Genomic DNA, 22787 nt, shown 5'->3' on the forward strand with positions numbered 1-22787 from the left:
TGCCCCTGGCCAACGATCATCACAGGAGAAAACACTCTTTCAGAATTTAGCTTGTGCATTCAACAATCAAGATAAATATTATTAGGTTGACTCCCTAAATATTTTTAAGAGGTTTTTGTGAAGTTCCAGAATGTTTTATTTTCCATCTTAAACTCCTAGATAAGCCACCTACCACAATGAAACTGAGAGAAACTCCTGATTCTCTTTAGAGCTTCCATTGCTCAGCAAAAACACAAGTTATGAATAAGCACATTGGTGGCTCAAGTGCTTCAAAGTATGTGGGCTCTTTTCCAGAAAGTAGCTCTTACCCATCTGAGTCTTCCATCTTTGCAGCCTCTAGACCCTGGGCCATTTCATGGTCTCTTCTATCGACAGCTCCTCCCCAAAAGTGATTAGGGAAATGCAAAGCCAAAGTGAAAGGAAACAGATCTATTTGCTAAGTAAGAAGGGCACCATCCAGCAAAGAGGAGAAGCAGATTAATAGCTGCCTTACAGCAAAAACAAATGAACACAAAATCTAATTTACAAACCTATTAGATTTGCTATGTAAGCTGTTCACAGCTGATCTGATTGTACCTCTGCCTCCAGAATCCCTGCAAGACAAAGGAAATGCATTATTTATAAACCCAGCTCTTCTTTGTAAAGCCCTCTTCAATCACCAGGAGATCCCGCAGCCGGCCTGGAGAACTATAGAGGGAGAATGAGATCTCACTCTGGCTTCTCCAGAATGGGCATCATCCTGGCCCAGACACAGACCCAAGCATTTTACAGGGAAGTAGGCCTCCCAGATCCTTCCCACCTCCCACTTGAACACTATTTTAATTCATACCAGGGTTTCCAGTTGAGACTTTCATTTGAGTCTTGAGACAAACTCCTTTGGGTTAATCTGCCCTAGTTAATCCAACAGGATAGTACCCCTCAGCATGACTCAGCATCTGCTCTAACATGACTCAGCATCTGCTCTCCATGACTCAGCAGGACTTGGCATTCACTCTAGCATGATTCAGTATCTGCCCCCAGTCTTCTCTTGCTCTCACATGTGTTAGAATGTTGTCCATCACATTCCAAACCTGAGACACCAGAAGTTCAACAGAGGCAGCAATGATTAACTCAATGTGATACCAGATGTGATAATGATTTGCCTTTTGGTGGCAGAAAAAAATAATAAGTCGTGTCACTTTGTAGGGGGGAGCAGGTGATCTGTGAATAATGGAGTCAGTCCTCTGCTTCTCACTCTGGAATATGTTTTTGGGGTAAAAGCCTTCCAAGGCCCTTTCTAGCCCCACCATCCATTCAATTCTGGAAAATTCCATTCTGAAGGGGGGCTGTAGGACCATGAAGTTTCACCCTGCTTTGTTATCACATTGGGCTGGGGGATAGATGAATCCTTTTACCCTTGGTACCTTAGTCCACCCTGTGCACTGTGTTGGTTTTTAAAAAGTGGTGAGACTAATTATTTTTATTAAATTAAATATTTTTTCCCCCACTGATTTATAGGATGTGTGGTTGAGGAGCTATTTCTTCATACTTTTCTTATTTTTTAAAGTTCCATCTTGCCTTTCAGTCAGGGTATTGGAGCACTCCAAAGAAACAATTAAATCACTGGCAAAGCTGTGTGTTTCAAGGGATTCTGTGATTTAATGAAAATTCTTTGGGGGAAGTTAACACCTATCTCTACACTGGCTGTAAGTCTGGATTTTTCTGTCTGCTTTTTAGGGTTATCATATCTGTAGTTATAACACTGTGCGTGTGTTGTGTGTATGCATGTGTGTGAAAGCATACATGTCTTTTCCTAATGGACTGAAATGTCCTTTCAGCATTATTTGGCAACAGGCAACATTCTCCTATTTCATAGCCAAATAGCCAGACAACAGGAAGTGTGCTATGTCCTGTCCAGAGTCTCTTTCCTCAGGTCTTTCCTCAGGTCTCAAATTTCCATCATTCCCGGTCTAGTTCTTGATTTCATGGATTGGCTCTTCACATCTTAAATCAATGCCTAATATTTCCTTTTTGTCCCTCCTCATTTCTCCCTGAGATGACAGAGCTCTAGCACTTTTAACTCAGAGATCTGGGCATATCTGTCCAACTCTGGCCCTGTAACTATGTCTACTCAGATCAAACCCCAAGGGCTTTCTTGGGTGTACCACCGTCCACATGTCACTGACCTTTCACATCCCTGCACCCTGACCCCTGTCCTCAAAATCAGTACTCTTTGTGGGGAGGGAAGACCTGCAGAGCCAGATATTAAGTCAAGTGCAGTAATTAAAAGTGTGGTAATAGCTCAAGGCTAATGAAAGGTTAATGGAACAAAAAAAGATCATGCAGAAAGACTGCATATAAGAATTGATATATGGCTTTAAAAAGTCATGATCAATGAGAAATTCAATAAATGGTTTGGAGTAGTTGGTTAACAATCTAGAGATGAGGTGGAGGGGAACGAGTTGAGTGATACTTTATTCTACACAGCAAAATAAATTTCAAGTGATTTAACTAGTGTTTCCTAAACAATAGAGATTCTCATACTCCTACCACCAGTTCACCATGTTTCATTTATCACTCACACCATTACCTACTTAAGTTTTAAAATGGACTCATCTTTAAAAACTCCTTATCCTAAGCAATGCCATCTGTGAAAAATACAGATTTGAAACCATGATTATATATGCATTTGAAAAGAACACAAAGTCCTTAACAAAAAAATATTTATCAGTGGAATTCCTAAAGTCATATTATCCCCAAGAATACTTGTAGTACCATCTGGGAAAGAATGAATTGAAGAGGCACATTTTTAAGGAAGGTATCCCATAAGAAATTGGTGAGAAAATGAAAGAGAATACTTATCAAATCTTTGATGAGGTATGAAGAGTGTATGTGAAAGACTTTAAAATTCAGAAAGGTAAACATAAATCATAAGAGAAAATATAAGACAGATTTGACTTTATAAAAATCTAAGACTCTGCTTATACAAAAAAGCAATCCTCAGTAAACTCTGTGCATAGTGTCTTTCAGGAAATTGAAGCAGGGACCAGGTGAGAGAGCACTGTCTCTATGCAGCCCTCTGAATTAATGTGACCAAGCATTTGGAGAGAACCATGTGCCCAACAACAACTACTTCCCTGAGTCTTTCTCACCAGGCCAGATCCCGAATGGCACTAAGACCTGATGTGGGCACTGCAAATCCAAGGCCTTTTTCTTTCTTTTTCTCTTCTCTTCTTTTCTTTTTTCTTTCTTTTTTTTTTTTTAAGATTTTATTTATTTATTCATGAGACACACAGAGAGAGGCAGAGACATAGGCAGAGGGAGAAGCAGGCTCCTGCCGGGATCCTGATGTGGGACTCAATCCCAGGACTCTGGGATCACGCCCTGAGCCAAAGGCAGACGCTTAACCACTGAGCCACCCAGGCATCCCTCTGGGGCATTTTTCATATCAGTTCTTCTTTTACCTCAGGACTTCCCAGCTTCAGCACTGTTGACATTTGGGTGGGAGATTTCTTTAATGGTGCGGTTGGGAGTAGGGTGTTCAGCAGCATCTTGGCTTCCATCACTTTATGCACCCACCCGCCAAGTTATGACAACCAAAAATGTGTCCAGACATGACCGAATATCCCCTGGGGGCAGGGGGGCAAAATTGTCTCCATTCAGAATCTCTGCTCTAACTCTTGCTTTCTGCCCATTGCCCCGGGGAACATGGATTCCTCCCCCAGCCAGCCCATCTGCATCACCTTCTCAAGCTGAACACCAAGCCAACATCTATGCCTCCCTTTCAAACCATCCCCATTTTCACTTCTCTACCATCTTTTCCTTCTTTTTCCAGAGCATTCAATTGTCTTATAGCCATTTGTCACCTTCATTCTGTATTTAATTATTTCAACTATTTCATGGACTCACAAATGGAGGAACTTTAAAGAAATCTTAGGTGTCTAGTCCAAACTCCTCTTCTTAGAGTTGAAACCAGGGCCTGGAGATTTGGTCCTCGTTGCAGCTTCCCCAGCTGCTCGCCACTTTAGAATATCAGCCCCTGGAGAGCATGCATTAATCAGGTCTTTTATTTTCTGTATTCTGAAGGGCCTGCCCCTCTGAGGGTTAGCCAATTCCTAGAGACAATAAACAACTTATTTGGGAGTGTACCTTTCAAAGACAAACCAACCAATTTACAGTCCACACCCCTGCTACCTCCCTATTGGTGTCTTGCACTCTGGGCTACTATCCCCCTGCCCTAATCACCCCAGAGCCAGGTATTAGACAGCTAGGACCAGCCCCTATGTCCCAGAGCCTGCTGACATTATTCAAACTAGCCAACCTCAGCCTGTTGGCCCTGCCTTACTCTTCCTTCCTGTGAGAACAACAATAAAGGCTCTAGCCCACAGTTTTCCCTGTCTCACTGCCTTCTGAGTGACCTAGAGCTTCTCTATGTGGCCCTGTATGGTGTGGCATGCCCCTTGGGATCTAGGAGTATAACAAATCATCTTTTTAATGGCAATTGTCTCCTGACCTGTTGGCCTGACCATACCTAAATAATAATAAAACTAATATTAAAACAGGGGGGAACTCTGTCTTGTTCACCTTCACAGCCTTGTGTAAATGGGGCTCAGTGAATCAAATCTAACTTCAAGGTTAAGTGGGACTTTTTCCCCAAATCTTCCCTTCCCAGTGTGCACACCGTGCATATTATTTACACTATACAAGACACAGTTTCACCTTTCAGATATCCATAGAACGGGGCAGACTGTCACTAAAAGAAGTAAACTGCAGATGTTCGGCTCAGCAAGAATCACATGAATTGACAAGGAGGGTTTTTTTTTTCTTCTAATTAGGTTTTGCCTTCAATGTTATTAAAATGAATTTATATTCCTTACAATGGGAGACTACTGATACCTGCTTGGTTGAGTAACATAAGAAGATTATCAGGTGAGAAGAATTTGCTAGAGATAATTCACAGTGTGCTGAAGTCATAGAAACAAAGTTGCTTAGATCATCCAAAGGAAAAAAATATATGGGAAAGCACTACGCCCACATAAAGAACTCTATAAAATGAGGAATAATACTGGTAATAACCACTGTATATTTGACCCTGCTAAATATTCTCAGCCATAGCAATGATAGAGATTCACTGCTTTAGAGCTCTACATTTTAGGACAGTGATCTCCTTTCCACCACTGACCCAATACTCTCTCCAAGTAGATTATACTTGGTAAACTAATAAGACAATACAGAAAAATATTATGTTATTAAAAAAAAAACATGCACAATTAGTTCTGTTTTTGATGCAAAGCAGTTAGCAAACCTGAGAACTGCATTTCTATGTTGACTTTTCACCCAAGCCCAGTTGTTTATGGGTAAGGTAACATCCAGTGGGTTGGAGTCTTGTAGCTGTGTTAGAATTCCTGTCTTCTCTGTTTCTCACTGGAGAATCAGGCCCAGTAAACAAACTGTCAGCTTTAATTAAGAGTCTAGACCCAACTTAAACAACTGACTAGTCTTGAGAATAAAAGATTAAACTAAAGCACAAATCATGAATTTGCAGATGTTCTTCCTTCACAGTTTTGGGAGGATACTGAAAGTGCTTTTTTTTCCCCCCTCCAATTTTTGTATAAAACCACTTGTAGTTTGTACCTGTTGACATCCAAGGGACACACTAAGTATATGGCCCCAGAGATGCATGTGGGGAGGACAGTAAGGAAAGGGATGATTCATTTGGGGTCAGTCACATGGACAGAGCAAGGGCTTCCTACAGGCCTTAAGGGTGAGTTTTTTTAAAAATTTTTTTGTGGCAAAATATACTTAACATGAAATTCCCATTTTAACCCTTCTAAAGTGTACAATTCAGTGGCATAAGTATATTGTGTAGCCATTACCACTATGTAGCTCTAGAAGTTTTTCTTTAATCAACCAAAGTGAAACTCTGCACCCATTAAATAGTATCTTCCTAATAATCCCCTTGCCCCTAGACCCTGGTAACCTCTATCAACTTCCTATCCTCATGAATTTCTCTATTCTAGATATTTTATATAAGTGGAATCATACAATATTTGACCTTTGTGTCTGGCTTCTTTCACTTAGTATAATTTTTTAAAGACTCTTCCACGTAGCTCATGCATCAGAAACCTGACTTTTGATGTGGCCCTTCTCAGGAGGCAGGACATCACAAAGACAAAAGAGGGAAAGACTCCTCCAAGATGTTTGTATCTTGATCCTTGAGCATCTGTGATTAGAAGAGGAGTACAGGTTCTACCAGCTGACCCGGCTTTGAATAGTTCAGTGGCTCTCCTCTGCTCAGGGCTTACTTGGCTAGGAGCTTCCTGAATTCGTTGCTGGAAAATTAAGCTTTTCTGTCCATCTCCTCCTCCATGGGGCTAGTTTTACTTGGCCAAGGGCTCACATGGGCAAGAGGCCCAGCCTCGTTGATCCACTGCAGATCCTCACCACGAGGCTGGCAATAAAATTATTTTCAGTTGCCCTAGCACAGTGGGAAACATGGCACCCCCATCCTTTGGACTAGGCCAATTTGCATTCCCGAGGAGACTCTGTCACTGGTTTCTGATTCATTCGGAGCAGAAGGCAGTAACATGTGTTGTTGCCCATAGGCTTAGTGATTCGTTTTGGGTTGGGCACTGTGAGACCATCCCCTACCACCTGTATATTACCTGCATTAGTGGGAACTTCTTCCCAGCTTTCCAGTCATCCTGATCTAAGGCATCTTCAGTAGACACACTGGGTAGTCCCTGATGAAGGACTTGCACCCAGCCACAAGCTAGTCAGGAGTGATATAATGGCTGAAGTCATCAAGAGACCTGAAGCTCGAGGTTATATTTTCCAAACTCTAAGAACTAGAGGTTACTGCATTCATGCCATTCACAACCTTATAAGTGTAGCCAGCCTTTCTAGTCACATTTCATAGCAACTCCAAGGGGCTGCATTCTCCAGGATTATGAGTCAGCAAACTTTTCCTTTAAAGGGCCAGGCAGCAAATATTTTAGGCTTTGTGGACCAAGAGGAAAAAATGGAAGATTTTACAATGAGAAGAATGCAATTCTTTGGGGGAGGGGCAGAGATTAGAATTTGCTTAATTGAGACTTAAAGCTAGTAGTCCTGTCATCATGATATCCTCTATAGAGCCTTCCTTTCCTTCTTTCCTCCTGTGAACTCATCAGAACACGTGTCTCGAATCTCTCTTTTGTTTTTTTTTCTTTTTTCTTTAATTGGAGTTCGATTTGCCAACATATAGTATAACATCCAGTGCTCATCCCGTCAAGTGCCCCCCTCAGTGCCCATCACCCAGTTACCCTACCCCCATGCCCCACCCGCCTCCCCTTCCACTGCTCCTTGTTTGTTTCCCAGAGTTAAGAGTCTCTCATGTTCTGTCACCCTCTCTAATTTTTGCCACTCATCGAATCTCTCATTTGGACTTCTACTCTATCTACGCTTACAGGGTTGGAGAACCTTTCATTCAGGAATGCAGGTTAAGAGCACAAGGCTCTGTGATAAGACTCCCTGGGTCTGAGTTCTAGCTGAACTAGCCATTAGCTGTGTGATCTTTGACCATTATTTAACCTATCTAGAAGCTTTCGTTTGTTTTCTCATCTACAGAATGAGTAACAGTATCCACTTCACGGAGTTTTTGTAGAGATTGCATGAGCTAATGAATGCAAGGCTTTAGAACACTGCAGGACATATTATAAAGCACTCGATATTAGTGTTACACGCCCTTTGATTTTTTTCCCCCAACCTTTAAAAAATGTCAAAACATTCTTGGCTTGAGGGCCACATGATAACAGGTAGCTGGCTGGATACGATCTATGAGCTACACTTTGTTGACCTCTGCTCTAGGGAGTGAAGAGCAAAATGCCTCTCATCCTCCACGTGGGAGGCGTCTTTGCCGTATTTCTTTTTGATGACATCCTTCTGATTGAGCACAGCTTTCCTGAAGTCATAGCTCCAACAAGAAGGACCATGAACTTCACTGCCAGCTCTTCGCTAGCGTGACAACTACTGTGGATCATACTGAGAGCTGGAACTGGCCAGTCACTTCTGGACTGCCAGCCAGGACTGGGTGTGACCGTAAAGGTCAGTTTTATAGGCAGCAAGTGACACTTCTGCTATGGTAGTTCCATCAAATTTAGACTTATCCCCAGTGCCCTCATGCCTGTCACCAGTTTGTCTCTCTCTGGTTCCATGAACTCAGCTTCTTGCTCATCAGGTCAAGTCTAAAGCTTTACTTACCTGCTAACAGTCTCTGGGACAGCTTTCCTATACAGCGAGTCTTCCTGTGGATCCCTTGAACCTCACAGATATTGAAACATGCCGGGAAGAGAGCTCTGAAGAGACCTGTGTAGGGTTTGTCCCTGACAATGATGTTCCCATGACGATCGAGATCTCTGCTGTTGATACCAGGGACAAGGGTGAGGTCGGCAAGCTCATGGGTGTATCTGTAATGCCCCTGAGCTCTCCTCATCCACTGTTCAGCTCCTTTCTCGGCTGTTCTCCCTTTTTTCACTTTAAATATTAGCTTATTATTAAATTATTAAATATTACTCATTTGCTTTGATTTTAGGAAACTTTTGCTTGTTAATCAGCTTCTGTCAGTATACAAAAAGGAACCAGTTCACTCCTGGCTCTCCCTTCGCTCAACTTCAGAAAACATCTGTGTGAACTTAGGGCTTTGATTATATTCCAGCCAATTTCCCTAGTCTTCATATAAAAGTACAGATAGGCATCTGCAGATCAACATTCAAGTAAACAAGTCACTTGGATGCCAAACATTTTGTACCATGTTTATTGCTGATCCTTTCTCATCATGAAACTGTCACCTCTAATGGGGTGGTGGTGGGGAGGGGGCCCTATGATTTATCATCCAAACCAGAGCCCTTTCAGGGTAAACTGAGGCACTGATCACCAATCCATGTGGGACTCGCCATCCTCCCATCTGTACCCATTTTATAAAGACAGACTTTATAATAGAGAGACTTCTAAGAGAATGCTGTGTTCCAAAACCCTGACCACTCAAAAACCAGAAACCAAGACAGTTAAAACTCAGAGATGAGACATACTTATTCTGTTGCTTAAGCTGGAGACAGTGAGGTTCTTGGTAGATAAGACCTCTGTTAGTCGTTCATGGCTATAGAGATATTCCTGAGTCCCCCTGACCCATTCTGAAGGCCCTGCTTTATAGTGGGCCAGTGTACTCATCCTACTTCCATGTCCTGGTCCTACCTGCACCAAGGTTCTCCCTACCACTGCAGCGTCACTAGCCTGTGGCTTTGCCAGACTGGGGTTGAACATAGGACAGGGGCCTGCTCGTTTCTGTATTGTGAGGAGTGGGGTGTGTTTCTCCTGTATGCCAAACATGCTCGGGAGAGGGCTGCTGAACGAATAGATGAGTCAGAAAAGCTGAAGGTGTCCTTCCATTTTAGAGAAGAGGACTCAGCCTCCCAGAACCATGGCCAGGGTAGGAAGTAGGGAAACCCTAGTCTCACTTCCATCACCACTGCCCACCTACCCATGTCCCCATAGGGGTGCTCCAGCCGCAGAGCTTTTGCACTGGCTATTCCCTCTCCCTGGAACACTCTTCCTATAGATAGCTCCATGATTCACTCCTTGATCCTTCAAACCTTGGCTCAGATGTCACTTCCTTGGAGAGGCCTTTTCTGACCAGCCCCTTTAACTGCTCTGCTCTGCTATTCCCCTCATCGTGGCCCTCCCCACTCCCAGCTCCTTTTGTCTTCTTATCACCATATTCATGTCTTAAACACACTATCTGACTCTGCTCCTGGATTGTAAGCTTCATGACAGAAGCGTGTGTCTGCCTTGTTGACTGCTGCACCCCCAGTGTTGGGCACAGTGCCTGGACATCATAAGGGCTCAGTGAATATTTGTAAATAGAAGGAGCCTGCCTCCTCCCTTCCTTTGTTACAAGAGAGGAGCTAGCTGTTCTCTTATCCAAACCCAGCACCTCCACCTGTGCTCTGGATTGTATCCCTTCCTGCCTTTTGAAACTCTTGTTCTATCAACTATTTCCTCTCTCTTCCATATATTCAACAGCATCCTTTCAGCTTGCTAATACTTCTGATACTTATCTTGGACCTCACAAGAGCCCCGTGAAGCAGAAATGCTTATCCATTCTATGTGAGAAGACACTCAGGCACCAAGAAGGTGAAATACTTCTCTGTGGGCAGCACAGAAACTAAGTAGGGACACCAGGATTTGAACCCAGTAGACAGGCTCAGGAGCCCAGCTCCTGATTATCTGCCATGTAACTGGCTCATACCCACCAGCATTTATATATATGTTTGCTTTCCTCATCTTAAATAAACAACCCAACCTTAACTCGATATTCCCCTCAGCATCTTCTCTATGTCTTGCCAGTACTCTGCAAACTTCTTACAGCATTGTCTACACTAACCCTCTGTGTTCCTCATTCTGCCCTCTCTTGGCATCACTCCAATCTGGTCTATGTGCCTGTCACACTATCAAACGAGCTCTTGTGTGAACATCTTGCAATGGATGCTACTCATTCCCCATCTTATTCGAATCCCAATCTTGTGTGATGACAGTGGCCGCTTCTTCCTTCCTGAATAGGTAAAATCAGGGTTTCCTGGGTCTGGCCATGGGACAGATCTCCCTCTGGAGGAAATAGGAAATATGCTACTATGGAGGGACATGATGAACGATTCCCAACAAAGAGATGGGTTAAAGTCCTCGGGGCATCATTAAGATTCCTTCTGGCTCAGAAAATCCATTATTATATTAAATCATCTCCTCTCAACACTTTAAGGTTCCACTTATAATGACATAAAAATCCCTCCTTGATTCTCACTACTCCCTAGACCGAGAGAGCCCCCAATTAAAAGTCTTGATTTTTCGCTATATTCACACCCAGCAAGATTTCATCCAGTATTACTTTCTATAGTTTTTCTTACAAAATATTAGTTTTATAAAATTTTCAAATACAAAGTATACCAGAATATGCTTTTGTTTTGTTTTTCAAATGAAACAGCCTCTCTTTCCCCAGCAAAATTTACTTCCTAAGAATTAGGAAGCAACCCAGGTGACAATCCCTGTCCCAGATGGATACGTTAATAAAACATATTTTTAGGAAGGGGATGCAGATTTCAAGAGAGCAGTGAAAAATATTAATAACCTCATTTGCTTGACCCCACCATGTGCTGACTCTTTACCAGGGACATGTTAATTTCCATATTTTGGTTTTAGAAATAAGACAGACAGGCTCCAAAAGATTAAGTGATTTGTGCAGTGAAAACACTGGCAGAGCCGGCATTGGGGTTTTCTGTGCCTGCAGAAAGCTGGCCCCAGCATCCTGCCCTTCACCTGCTGCAGATAAGGATTTAATATACTGTCAGGGAGACACCAGGAAGTTGAGAGGAAGCAAAGGTTAACTCAACAAGTAGATGTGAGACAGTTGGTGAGCTAACTGGAGAAATATTCAAATTAGATTCTTCACCTGCACCGCACCAGTACGGATAAAATGTGATCCAGGAGTGGTTTTATATGAAAAATCTTTCAATCTTACTGTCTCATTCCATTTGGGGTACTGGAACATAATACCATAGCCTGGCTTATAAACAGATATGTATTCCTCACAGTCCTGGAGGTGGAGAGTTTGAGATCAGGGAGCCAACTTGGTAGGGTGAAGCCCTCCTCCCTCATCTGAATCTGACTTTTTGTTCTAACTTCTAGTGATGGAACAAGTGAGGGAGCTCTGTGGGGTCTCTTGGATAGGGCACTCATCCTATCATGAGGCCTCACCTGCATGACTGAATTCCCACCCAGAGGGCTCCACTTCCTAACAGCATCACAGTGAGGGTTAGGGTTCCGATATGTGAATTTGGGAGGACACAAACACTCGACCATAGCACCTCCACTGGCCAGTCACTTGGTGTCCATTTATTGGCAGTCCCTGGGCCTCCTGCTACAGACATAGTGTTAACCTGGGCTGTAATTTTTTTCCTTTTGTATTGCATTAGAAATATACTCTTGCAAAAAAAAAAAAAAAAAAACCTGAAGCAAGAGGTTGGCAGCTCTGAAAAGTTCTCATTTCATTCATGTGGACTGCTATGGATAAATCTTACTCTTTAAAAAGAAGCAGAATACCTGTCCAATGCGCAGTGCTTTGCTCTTGAACCCTCCTCGCCTCGCCAGCACTTGAAAGGCCTTTACCCTAAGCCAGCCTTTCTTCCCTCTCTTTTGTTCAATTCTTGATGGAGCCGCATTCAGAAACAGCATCCCCATTAATGTCAGCTGCAGCCTTTTCCTGAGGAAACTGTCCCCCCCCCCCCAACAAGGGCACCAGTGTTGGAGTGAACTTTGAAGTCCTATTTCTTCTGGGTGTCAGATGTGTCCCCCACCCTGCCTTTTCAGCAGCCACCATGCAGGGAGAGTTGGCATCATGCAGAAAGAAGATAGCCAGGACCATCAGTAAGGAACTGGGGTCTGGCTCCTGATGGTTCTGGCTTTGCAGCTCCAGATGTCTCTAGGTCCTGATGTCCTTCTTGGTAAAGCAGGGTCCTGTTGTGGGGCTGCAGTGAGAAGCGCTGGACAGACAGGGATGTCAGTTGTGGTGTTCAGGGGATGGCTGCTGCCCTTCTGATTAGAGGGCATTAGAGTCCATTGCTGTGCGTGGACTCTGCCAAGGCGCCTTGGAACAGCTATCCTCAGGGAACCTGCCTTTCAGCAGTACAGCCCACAAGGGAGAAATAAGGATCAGCGGATGGAAGCAAATGGGTGTGTTCACCATGGCAGAGCCATGGTTCCTGCTGCCACTGCTCTCACTGATGGTGTGCCAGAGATTGAATTAGTGCATTTCCTTTTCTTCCCCAAAGAAACTCTCAGATAAATAGCAGGAGGCACCTCTGAAGATCACATTGTCAAGAGCTGGGCATGGTATGTCCACTGGCTGCCAAGCTGTGCTGGACTGAGCCCCCAAGGGACTGTCTTGTGGAGATTCTTGAAGTGCCACCTAGTCCTTGGGCAGGTCTGACTGCCTAGTGGTTCTCTGTTCTCTCTGCTCTGATGGTAAACTGAGCAAGACCCAAAATATGCTGAGAGCCATGGACATTGTCCTCTTCCCTTGAGTGGTCTCACTTCTCCAAGTGCTCCTTGAACCTTTCCCATTACTTTTTCCCAGCTCCTCCACACCTGCTCTCCTCTCCATGTTCATAGCTCAGCACCCTCTGAGCATGGGTCACTTGTCCAAACCCCAATTTCCATCGCTTGTCTATAGGCCATGACTGCCTGATGTACTGGCAGGCATCCCTCACTCCTGGCCCCAGAATCATGCACATCCTGGATACCTCCACACAGAACTCAAACCTGACCAGGATGGCAGCCCACCCAGTTCATTCAGAATCAAGGTGGCATCTACACTCTCCACCTCTCACTATGTTCCCCCTTCCAAGACCACTCAGCCTTCAGATTATACACCTGAGGGGAGCAGGTGTCAACCTTCATGTCCTTACCCTGGATCACTGCAGATGTAAAGTACAGTGTGGCACTCCCTCCTTGAAACTCTTTTGGGTTCCCTCACAGACCCTCCCAGCTTTCAAAATAAAGTTCAGAATCCTTAGCAGAACACAGGAGACACTTTCTGAGCTGGCCCTCTCTGTCCTTGTCTTCCATTTTCCCATAGAGACAGCTGCTAACACCACCAAGCAGAGGGAAGTTTCTGGAATGAAGGTCGGATCCAAGATTGTGTTTTTGAGCCTCAGGCTCCCCCTCGGGAATCTTTTATTCTATCTCCATTTATTTAATTCAGAATTTATGAACCCCCCATCATATCTGGCCTAAATACCTGGTTGGGTGGGGGTGGCTTGCATATGCTAAACATTTTAAAAATCAGAGGCCAATATTTTAAAATTCAAGGGAATAGTTATTGTAAAGCATGGTAATATCTGGCTTCTTTTGAACAATCAGAAGGTCTGGCCATACTGAACCATAGTCATTGGTTGAGTTGAGTTGAGTTGAGAAGCAGCCATGCATCAGGTTGGTGGGACTAGGGGTAGAGGAGGTATATGCTACATTTCCCCCACAGTCCTCACCACTCCCTTTTGTCTTACCCTGAGATACCTCACTTATGTATGTGCCCTGCTTGGACTTGGTAGTTTGAGATACCTGGACCAACTCCTTGCTACTCAGGTAGCACAACCGTGCATGTCACCTTCTCCGTTAACTTCCCTGACTCAGAAACCCCTCTTATGCCAGGTATACCAAGCCTGCTGGACCTGAGGGTGGGCAGGGAGCAGCAGGGGTACTAGTTTCTTGTTCCTTCCCAGCGACAATTTACAAGATGCTTATTGATAAAGTCAACCATAAGCAGAAGAACACCCAGGGGCCCAGTCCTTTGCCCCCTGCAACATGTAGAAGACAAAGCTGCTGGAAAGAAAATCTGGGAGCTTCGTTCTTCTTACCATGCAGTAAGAAACTGCTCCCCAGAGCTTACTAATTGAATCACCAACTAATAGCATAGTAAGAGGAAGCCAGCCCCAGTTCTGGAAGGCTACTTAGCCCTGATGTCTTCAGCTGTCAGCCATGGCCTCCATCCCCACCCCCACCCTGTGTTCTGTAGGAGTTTGAGGCTCTGAGGAGGAATTGTGGAGGGTTTCTGCCAATTGGGTCCTCCCTATGAGCCAATTCCTGATTGCCTTGGAGAAAAGCCCAAAGACAGTGCTCAGGATGGAAAACAGGACCTCCAGCCATGTTGAGTTTGGGCATGGAAAATGACTTCACTCAACAAACGTCACTGTAGCTTATAGCTGGTGGGCCTGGGGTGGAGATGGGCATAGGGAGGATGGTGGCACCCAAGGCTATGTCAGGTTGATGCTAGAAATAGGTGTCTGGGTGGGAACTTGAGAAGGACTTTGCTTGGATAGACAGAGCCCAGAGGAGTGACCATCCTGAGTTACTATTGCCTGGGCACCTAGCATGCAGCACTCGCAGGCCACACACTGGCTGTGGATTGTCTTGCTTCGTCTCTATCACATCCCTATGAGGTGGATGTTTTCGTATTCCCATTCAATTAGAGATGTTAAGCATTGAATCCAAGGATTTATAGCAAAGAGGGGCTGGAGGCAGAATCTGAACCCAGCTTTGTCTGAAACTGTCTCCAATTTGGAAACATGGTGCAAGGGGTTGGGGGTGGGGGCGGTCAAAGCCTGAGTGGAGTCAAAACTGGGGTTCTGTGTAACTGAAGCAAACCCAGAAGAGAAGCCGGAGAGCCAGGCCAGACAGCCATTGTACCTGAGACACTACACCTGACTCCAGACAGATGCTCCAAACATCACCTGGCAGAGTAAGAGGAGGAAGCACGAAGCCACGTCCTATAGGAGGTGTGTGCATCTGACTAGATTGCTACCCTCTCATTCTAGGAGGGTTTGGCCCTCATGCTTCGAATGTTTCTAGCAGCTTTTCAGGAAGTTCAGGCTGTGTGAAAGGCCAGGAGCCTGGTTTCTGTTGTGAACACACGAAAGTGAAAGGAGCAAAGAGAACGGGACAAGTGGCACCTCCTTTGCTTTTACTCTTGCCCTGAGCATCAGTTTGGACTTCCAGGGAGAGTCTGCCTGTCTGCCTCCCAAGTTTGGGCTGGGGGCTCTGCACGGTGCTCTGGGGTCAATAGCTCAAGGTATCATTTTGGGCTTTGATACTGGGGCTGCCTCAAAGCCTTTACCCCCTCCCCACTTCTCTTGCCACCGAATTCATCTAGAAAACACCAAGGAAGAAGCTATGGTGAAGTGGGGGCTAGTCTGCCCCTCCCTGGACTTTAGAATAAACCAGAGGCGAAGAAAATTCTTTGCCAGCTGACTTCTTCATGTGACTACAGTGGACTGGACAAGTGGATGGAAATTTAACCCTTCTTAAGCTCTTGTAGAACACCCTGGCATGTGAAGGGCTTTGTGTGGCCACATCAGAATGGGGAGGAATGGGGAGAGGATGCCCAGAAACTACACACCCCCTGGTAGAGGGTTGGCAGAAGGATCTAGCATCTCTGAATTTTTATTATTTTTTTTTGACAGAAATGCCTCTTTGATCCAATACTGTCAAAAAAAAAAAAAAAAAAAAAGATTGGCAGAAGAACATGGGCTTTGGTGTGATCCCTAGCTCTGTCTTCACGAGCAGAGTATTTAAAACTGAGCCTCCTCACTCCTTAAAGTGAGTAAACTTTGAAGAGTAAATGAGGTAATGAATACATACAAACAGCTTGGCAGATGCTATTTTTGTTCTATTTTTATTATTGTTCTCATTAAATCATTTCTGAGAAGAGAGATAGGTCATGGCTGGATTCCTCTGCCTTCCTGTCATTTTGTTCCAGTTAGCATGCACTTATTGAGCACCTACTATGTGACAGGCCCTGGGGGCACAGTGGGGATAGACAGATAGCCACCCGCTCCACTCCAGTTTGAAGGTGCTTAAAATCTAAATTTGGAGACCGGAAGCACACACATACACATACAAGAAAGGCAAATACCCCAGCAAAGGAAGAGTGAGTACCTGTTATTCAGGTACCCAGTGACACTGAGAAGGAAGTAGGAGGAATGGTGATGGAGGTGTATGGACTGGGGGTGGGCTTGGCAGGGGACAGGGAATTGCTGCTGGAGGTGCCAGCATTCCATCAGACTTGAAATCTGAGGAGGAGCCAGCCCCACAAAGGGCTTTGGGAAGTGCCTCAGGAAGAGGGGTCTGCTCAGGCAAGAAGAGCCCAATGGGTCAGTGGATCCCAAATCTTCCCTCCTTTAAATTCATGTTTCTGGACCCTCCCCACTCCAGAATATGGTCTGTAAGGCTTCATTTCCCTCTTCCCCTCCCCACCTCTGGTTATTGGTCCTATTTCCACCTCAACATTGTGGCTTTGTCTTATAACCTCTCCTTTCCTTCTCCCACTGCTTGTTTCCCTACCTTATTTTTACAAATGCACTCTTTCCTATGTAAATTCCTCCTGCCTGGTCTCCCCACCCCTGATCTGCTTCTCTTTCCTTCTCAAAACTCTGGCGTGGCCACGCTGTAATCACTGCCCCTTTGATCAGGGACTTCTCTTTGAAATCTCCTTCCATTTCGTCATTCTCCTAGATGTCACCAGGGACCTGCTGATGGCCAAGCCCAGTGGCTCTGAGCACTCTCAAACCTAAAATCCTCCTGCTGGGAGCACTTGCCTCTCTTACTGCTTTGCTCCCTTGGTTCCCCTCTCATCTCTTTGTCCATCCTTCTCCATGGTCTTTGCTACCTTGGCTTCTCCTTCCCACCCTCTAAATGAGGGTGATGACCAAGGCTTAATCCTGGGGTCTCTGCTTCTTTAGGGATTTTGTCTCCACTTAATGGCTTCAACTAACATCTCCCTACAAATGGATTCCAATTTCCATCTCCATCTTCCATGACTTCCTTCCTAAATATTATTCTCTTATGGATGGTCCCTGGTTGCCCACCATCTATGTGAGCATGGACAATCTCTTCCCATCTCAAGGTCTTTGTTGCCATACTTGAAAAAATAAAGAGGAATGGGCTGGCTGGACTTTTGTCCCTATTCTCCAATAATTGGTGGTTCAGTAAGTGATTTTTAAATGTTTTCATTTCCACATAGATAAACTCCATCCTCTTATAATCATCATGTTTAAGACCAAACCATTGTCCTTGCCACCACTGGTGGTCCCGAGTGCTGTTTCTTCTTCTCTGTACCATGATGCCCTAACTCTCTCTTCCTTTCCATTGACACGACTGCAGCCCATACCCCCCATGTTCCTCCTGTGGATTACCTGAGTGGTCTCCCTAACTTGTCCCCTCTGAGCAACTCACATATTCTCTGCACCATCCTGTTCAAAACTCTTCAAGGGTCCCTATTGTCCATAGCATCTTCTCTTTAGCTTTGTGGATCCCTTTGAGAATCCTTTAAAATATATAAATCTTTTGCTCAGAAAAATGCCTAAAATTTCAAGAGGTTCATGGATCTCCTGAAATCCATCACAGATTCTTTAGAGGTTTTTGGACCACAGCTTAAACCAAAGTGGTTCCCAAAAGAACCAACTGTGAGATCCTCAGCACTGACAGCTTTGCTCAGAGCTCTTTGTCCTGTTGTATTTCCCTTCACCTCCAGGTATTCCTGAAACCTCCACTCCAGCCAAGCTCTTTGCTGTCAAGCTCATTGCTTCTTTGCCTTGGGCCATTATCCCCATCTGGATTACCACCTTCATTCTTTATTCGGCTAAGTCCTTGGACCCTTTTTTGGACTGAAGTCCTACTCTGATCCCGCCTTCTCTGGAAAATGTCTTTCAGGTCCTCAGTCCTCTTTGCAGCTCCTATTGTCTGAATCATCAGTATCATTAGTACAACAATGTCACTTTCATTTTTATTACAAGGCAGGGCTCACTGCTGAGGACAGGCACTGCCATTGTGCACACTAGAGGTTTGTTGGTGACGATGAATCTTCCTGATAACTGAAGGAAGAAGGCTTCCAAAGTCCCCAATTTAGTTATGTTGATAATAGCTTCTTTATATTTTATTACCCACACTCAGGTGCTTTTCTAACACATGGAATATTGAGCATAATTTATCTGGAACACCAATCCTGCTGTAATATAATGATTCTCCAAGTGGTACTGGAAGATGGGAAACAGCAATGCTAACTGAACCTCTCTTGCAAGTTTATCAAGGCACTTCATTGAGATGTGAGAGTGTCTACTGCAATGTCTGGCATGTAGCAGGTGCTCAGTATGTTAGTTTGCCTTCTCGATGGTGGCCTTTTTTTTTTTTTTTCCTGTTTAATGTAGAGCAGGTGGTGCTTGAAAATAAACCAGCACCTATTTTTTGCCCTGCTCTAAAATTTCAGGGCAAGGAATTCAGAGGCATCACAAAAGGATTTGCTATTTCCAGTGAGTCTGGACTCCATACAACAGGGAAATTCATTGAGGGAGACATCCACTTGTGATGCACTGGAGCCAGAGAAGACCTATGGGTTCATCTAACACTCATTCTACAGATGGGGAAACTGAGGCCTAGAGAGCTTAGGGCCTGCCCTTAAGGCAATGGCCTAGTAGTGGTGAATCCACAACCAAAGCCCAGATTCCCAAATTGCTGCTCACTGCAGACACATCTGTCATCAACCCCTAGTAAGTCTCTGTGCCGCCAGACCATAAAGGCCTTGAGCCTTTTCTCTGTACTGGGTTCAGCTTTTCATGGCACCAGTATTCAACACCGGGCTTGTGAGTACCTGTGTATAGTGAGTTGGATGCATTTTACTCATATAGCTTTGTGACAACCACATGAAGCTCATGGTAACTGTCCCAGAGACCAGGTACCAGGGAAGTTTTTCTCCAGGGGCACCATGAGTACCTTGTAAGGCTGTTGTTCTTGCACCTTATCGAGAGCAGATTAACTTTTCCAGTGGGCTGGCCCATGTCAGATAGCATGCGCTGGTCTCAAAAACAACACCAAAAAGTTGCTTTTGAGAAACTGTTACTGAGCACTTACCACGTGCCATGCACTGGGGACACATTGGTAAACGGGACGGAAATGGACCCTTTCCTTATGGAGATTGTCTTATGGTAGATGAAAACAATAAGAACAAAAGTAAATACACTACCTTCCTAGTCCAGGCTGAATGATCCTCTCAGTGGCTAATCTCTGCCGATTTCCAAGACAGAAAATAAAAACAACGCTACACAATGGCACTCTGATGAGGACTAAAAAAATCCAAAAGTCAACACATTTTACTTTATTTTCTCTCAATTGATCTCAACTCCCAAATGTTCCAGCTTCAAAAGGTAAGATTAGGTACCATTAAGCCAGCCAGACTAGCATTGATTTAAAAACCCTCCTTGATGGTACAGGATGGAGGAGGTTGCAGACCCTTATTAATCTCCTTGTTATCAGCTTGATCTCAGCCTGCCAGGAACTAGCTCGTCTGATTCCCAATTCCGGCCACATCCCTCCAGTCCTTGGGTTTCTGTGTACCAGGCCATGGAGCCTGTATAGAACCATGAGATCCCTGCGAGGAATACTTATGTTAATAGGGGGCTGGTGTTGCTTCATGGAAACAGGAAATGGAAAGGGTGCTTCATCTGTAAATAGATGGAACTCAATGGATTTCAAATCAGACTGTTCTATGGGGGCTTGTATAACCCAGCACATTTTCTCTCCTTTGGCTATGGAGAGAAATATAGACATGATCTCAGGGTGTAGGTGGCAGGGGTCTTTCTGAGCCTCAAGAAACGAATTCCCCAGGGATCCCTGGATGGCTCAGCAGTTTAGTGCCTGCCTTCGGCCCAGGGCGGGATCCTGGAGTCCTGGGATCTAGTCCCACATCGGGCTCCCTGCATGGAGCCTGCTTCTCCCTCTGCCTGTGTCTTTGCCTCTCTCTCTCTCTGTCTCTAATGAATAAATAAATAAAATCTTAAAAAAAAAAAAAAAGAAACAAATCCCCCCCTTTCCTGCTGTCTCTCCTTTCCTTCCTGTGTTTTCCAAACCAGCACTTAGTCTCTGCCAGGCACTGTGCTCAACGTAGCACAGCTCTGAAATGGCTCCAGCCCTCCTAGGGCTACCATCTAGTAGGCAAGAAAGATACCACGCAAGACACACAAAGCGGAGGGAGCTGCACAAAAGAGTAGAGTGTGCCTGGAGACTACAAGATAGGGGTCTAATCTAGTGGTGTTGCTGGGGTGGAGGGGCCTCTCCGGCCTAAATTGCCCTTGCCTTTTGTGTCATTCACAAGACGGTTTCATTGGGCAATTCCTCATTTGTACACTGGGCAATTTCCCACGTACAGTGAGCAAGTATCTCTGTAGCTAGGTACTTTTGGGGAAGATTAACTCACTTCCTCTCTATAGAAGTTTTGCAAGAATTGTCATAGCTTTGCTACCAAAGAGGCAGAGCTTTGGTAGCTCTGGGGGAAGAAGTTAAGACCAGCACATCATCACTGCATAGACGTTAATCTTCTCCTGGATCTACCTTCATGTGTTTTGTGAACTCCACTTCATTGACCTAACATGTTTCTTTGCAATGACCCACTAAAAAACGTAAATGAATTTATCATAAAAGGAATCTTTATATCATTGCCGCAAATAGAATACCAATATCCCTTGCTCTAAATAGAAAGTTATGGCAAAAATAAATATAATTAAGTTCTTGGCTACCAGCCTGCCCAGAGGCTGTCTTTACCTGAAGGAGCAGGTTGGTTCTAAAAGGTTCCCTTATACTTGTCTTTTTCGATCATCCCCAGAGGCTTCCCCCATATCAATTCATCTGCCTTTTTTTTTTTTTTCATCTGCTTTCTATAATGGTTTCAGTTTGGAATGAGACTGCAGGCTGGGTAAGCCACCAGAATATCTCATGAACCCCAGGAACTCCAGGGCACTGTTACTGTGTACACCAACTATAGAGAGGGGTCATTTGCTGTATGAATGACCACATCCCAGCCAAGCTCATGAGGGGGCTTAATGATCCAGCCAAAAAGTGCTTTGCTGTCTAGCTTCTCCAGAAATTTCAATCATGTGCTATAGTCCTGGGTCGAGGTTATTTCTGGTATGGGCACACTGCAACCTCCTTAAAAACTGATTTCATAAATCAATTCAACCCTTGGTTAGGACTTCTCCTTGTCTTGCCTCTGTCTCGAGCCTCATCTAGAAGGACAAAGAAAGAGAAGCAGGCTAATCCCTAGGGCTAAATCTCCAGCACCTGGGACATGGCCAGCTAGACCTTGAGAAAATTCGGGGGATTTTTTGCATGTGTTTATTCAGCAGTTACTTTACCAGAGTTTCAGTTTACCTCTCCATTAAGTGGGTTTTGTAGGGGTTTCATAATAAATGTGTGAAATAATGTATGAAAAGCTCCTGGTCATATACAGGCATCCAGCAAGTGACTATAATAACTATTATTAAGTTTTTCTGACATCCATTTGAGGGTCACTCTAGGCCAACTCTGTGATGGGTAACAGGGATCTTTGGACAACTCCTCCCTGGTCTGATGGGTCAATGTCACTGTCTTGGGCTGGGGCTCTGTGAAAAGCCAGGAAACCAACTAGTCCCCCCAGTGGAAGGAGTGTGCATACAAATTACCTAATGATGCAGATTCAATTTCATTAGGTTTGGATCTGGGTGAGGCCTGAGATTTTGCATTTCTACCAAAACTCCAGATGATGCCATGTGGTTGGTCTGAGGACCACTCTTTGAATGACAAGGCTCTAGACCAGTGGTTCTCCAAGTACAGTCCTTGGAGGGATCAAGGGTAACAGCATCATCTGGAACTTGTTTGAGATTTCGATACTAAGACCCTGCTCCAGATCTGCTGAATCAGAAACACTGATGTTGAGGAGCTAGCACTGTTTCTTACAACCCTCATGTAAGGCTGAGCCACAGCTTTGGCACTTCCTGGCCCTGCAATCCACAGCACTTGCTCATTCCTCTTTTGTTAGGGGAAGCGTGTGGCCTGAGCCTAAAATGGAGAAAGACAGCTGTATCTCAGCCCTTCCTAGACCAGAGACAGCCAAAACTCTGGGGATTAGCATTTGGGGGCTCTCTTCTCTTTTCAGATTCACCACTGACCCCAAAAAACACTAAACAAGGCTACCCTAGGCAGGTAGTAAGGCAAGAGGCAGCTAGGGACCTAGATCTGGAAGGGAGAGTGGTTTGGGCTGTCTACATCCCTACCCAACCTACTCCTCCACCATTCCATGTTTCTATGTGGCTTGGGCTTTTACAAGACCTCCTGGGCCCCTCCATTGAATTTAGACAGGCAGGCAGGCCAACAACTATTTACAGAGTGCCCCATAAAGTTATGTGTTTGCACTTTCCACAGTC

The 22787-nt window shown here is 44.7% G+C and overlaps 1 protein-coding gene across 1 annotated transcript in view; it reads right to left on the reverse strand.

The window, feature by feature from the left end:
- Positions 1-22787, reverse strand: part of ST8SIA2 (ST8 alpha-N-acetyl-neuraminide alpha-2,8-sialyltransferase 2) — a 65773-nt gene that overhangs the window by 32596 nt on the left and 10390 nt on the right. The window contains exon 2 of the mRNA XM_025437686.3: positions 531-593. Coding sequence (XP_025293471.1) covers positions 531-593 — 63 coding nt within the window. The remainder of the gene's footprint in view (positions 1-530; positions 594-22787) is intronic.

This window comes from Canis lupus, chromosome 3 (assembly GCF_003254725.2).
Source record: "Canis lupus dingo isolate Sandy chromosome 3, ASM325472v2, whole genome shotgun sequence".
Lineage (NCBI taxonomy): Eukaryota > Metazoa > Chordata > Mammalia > Carnivora > Canidae > Canis > Canis lupus.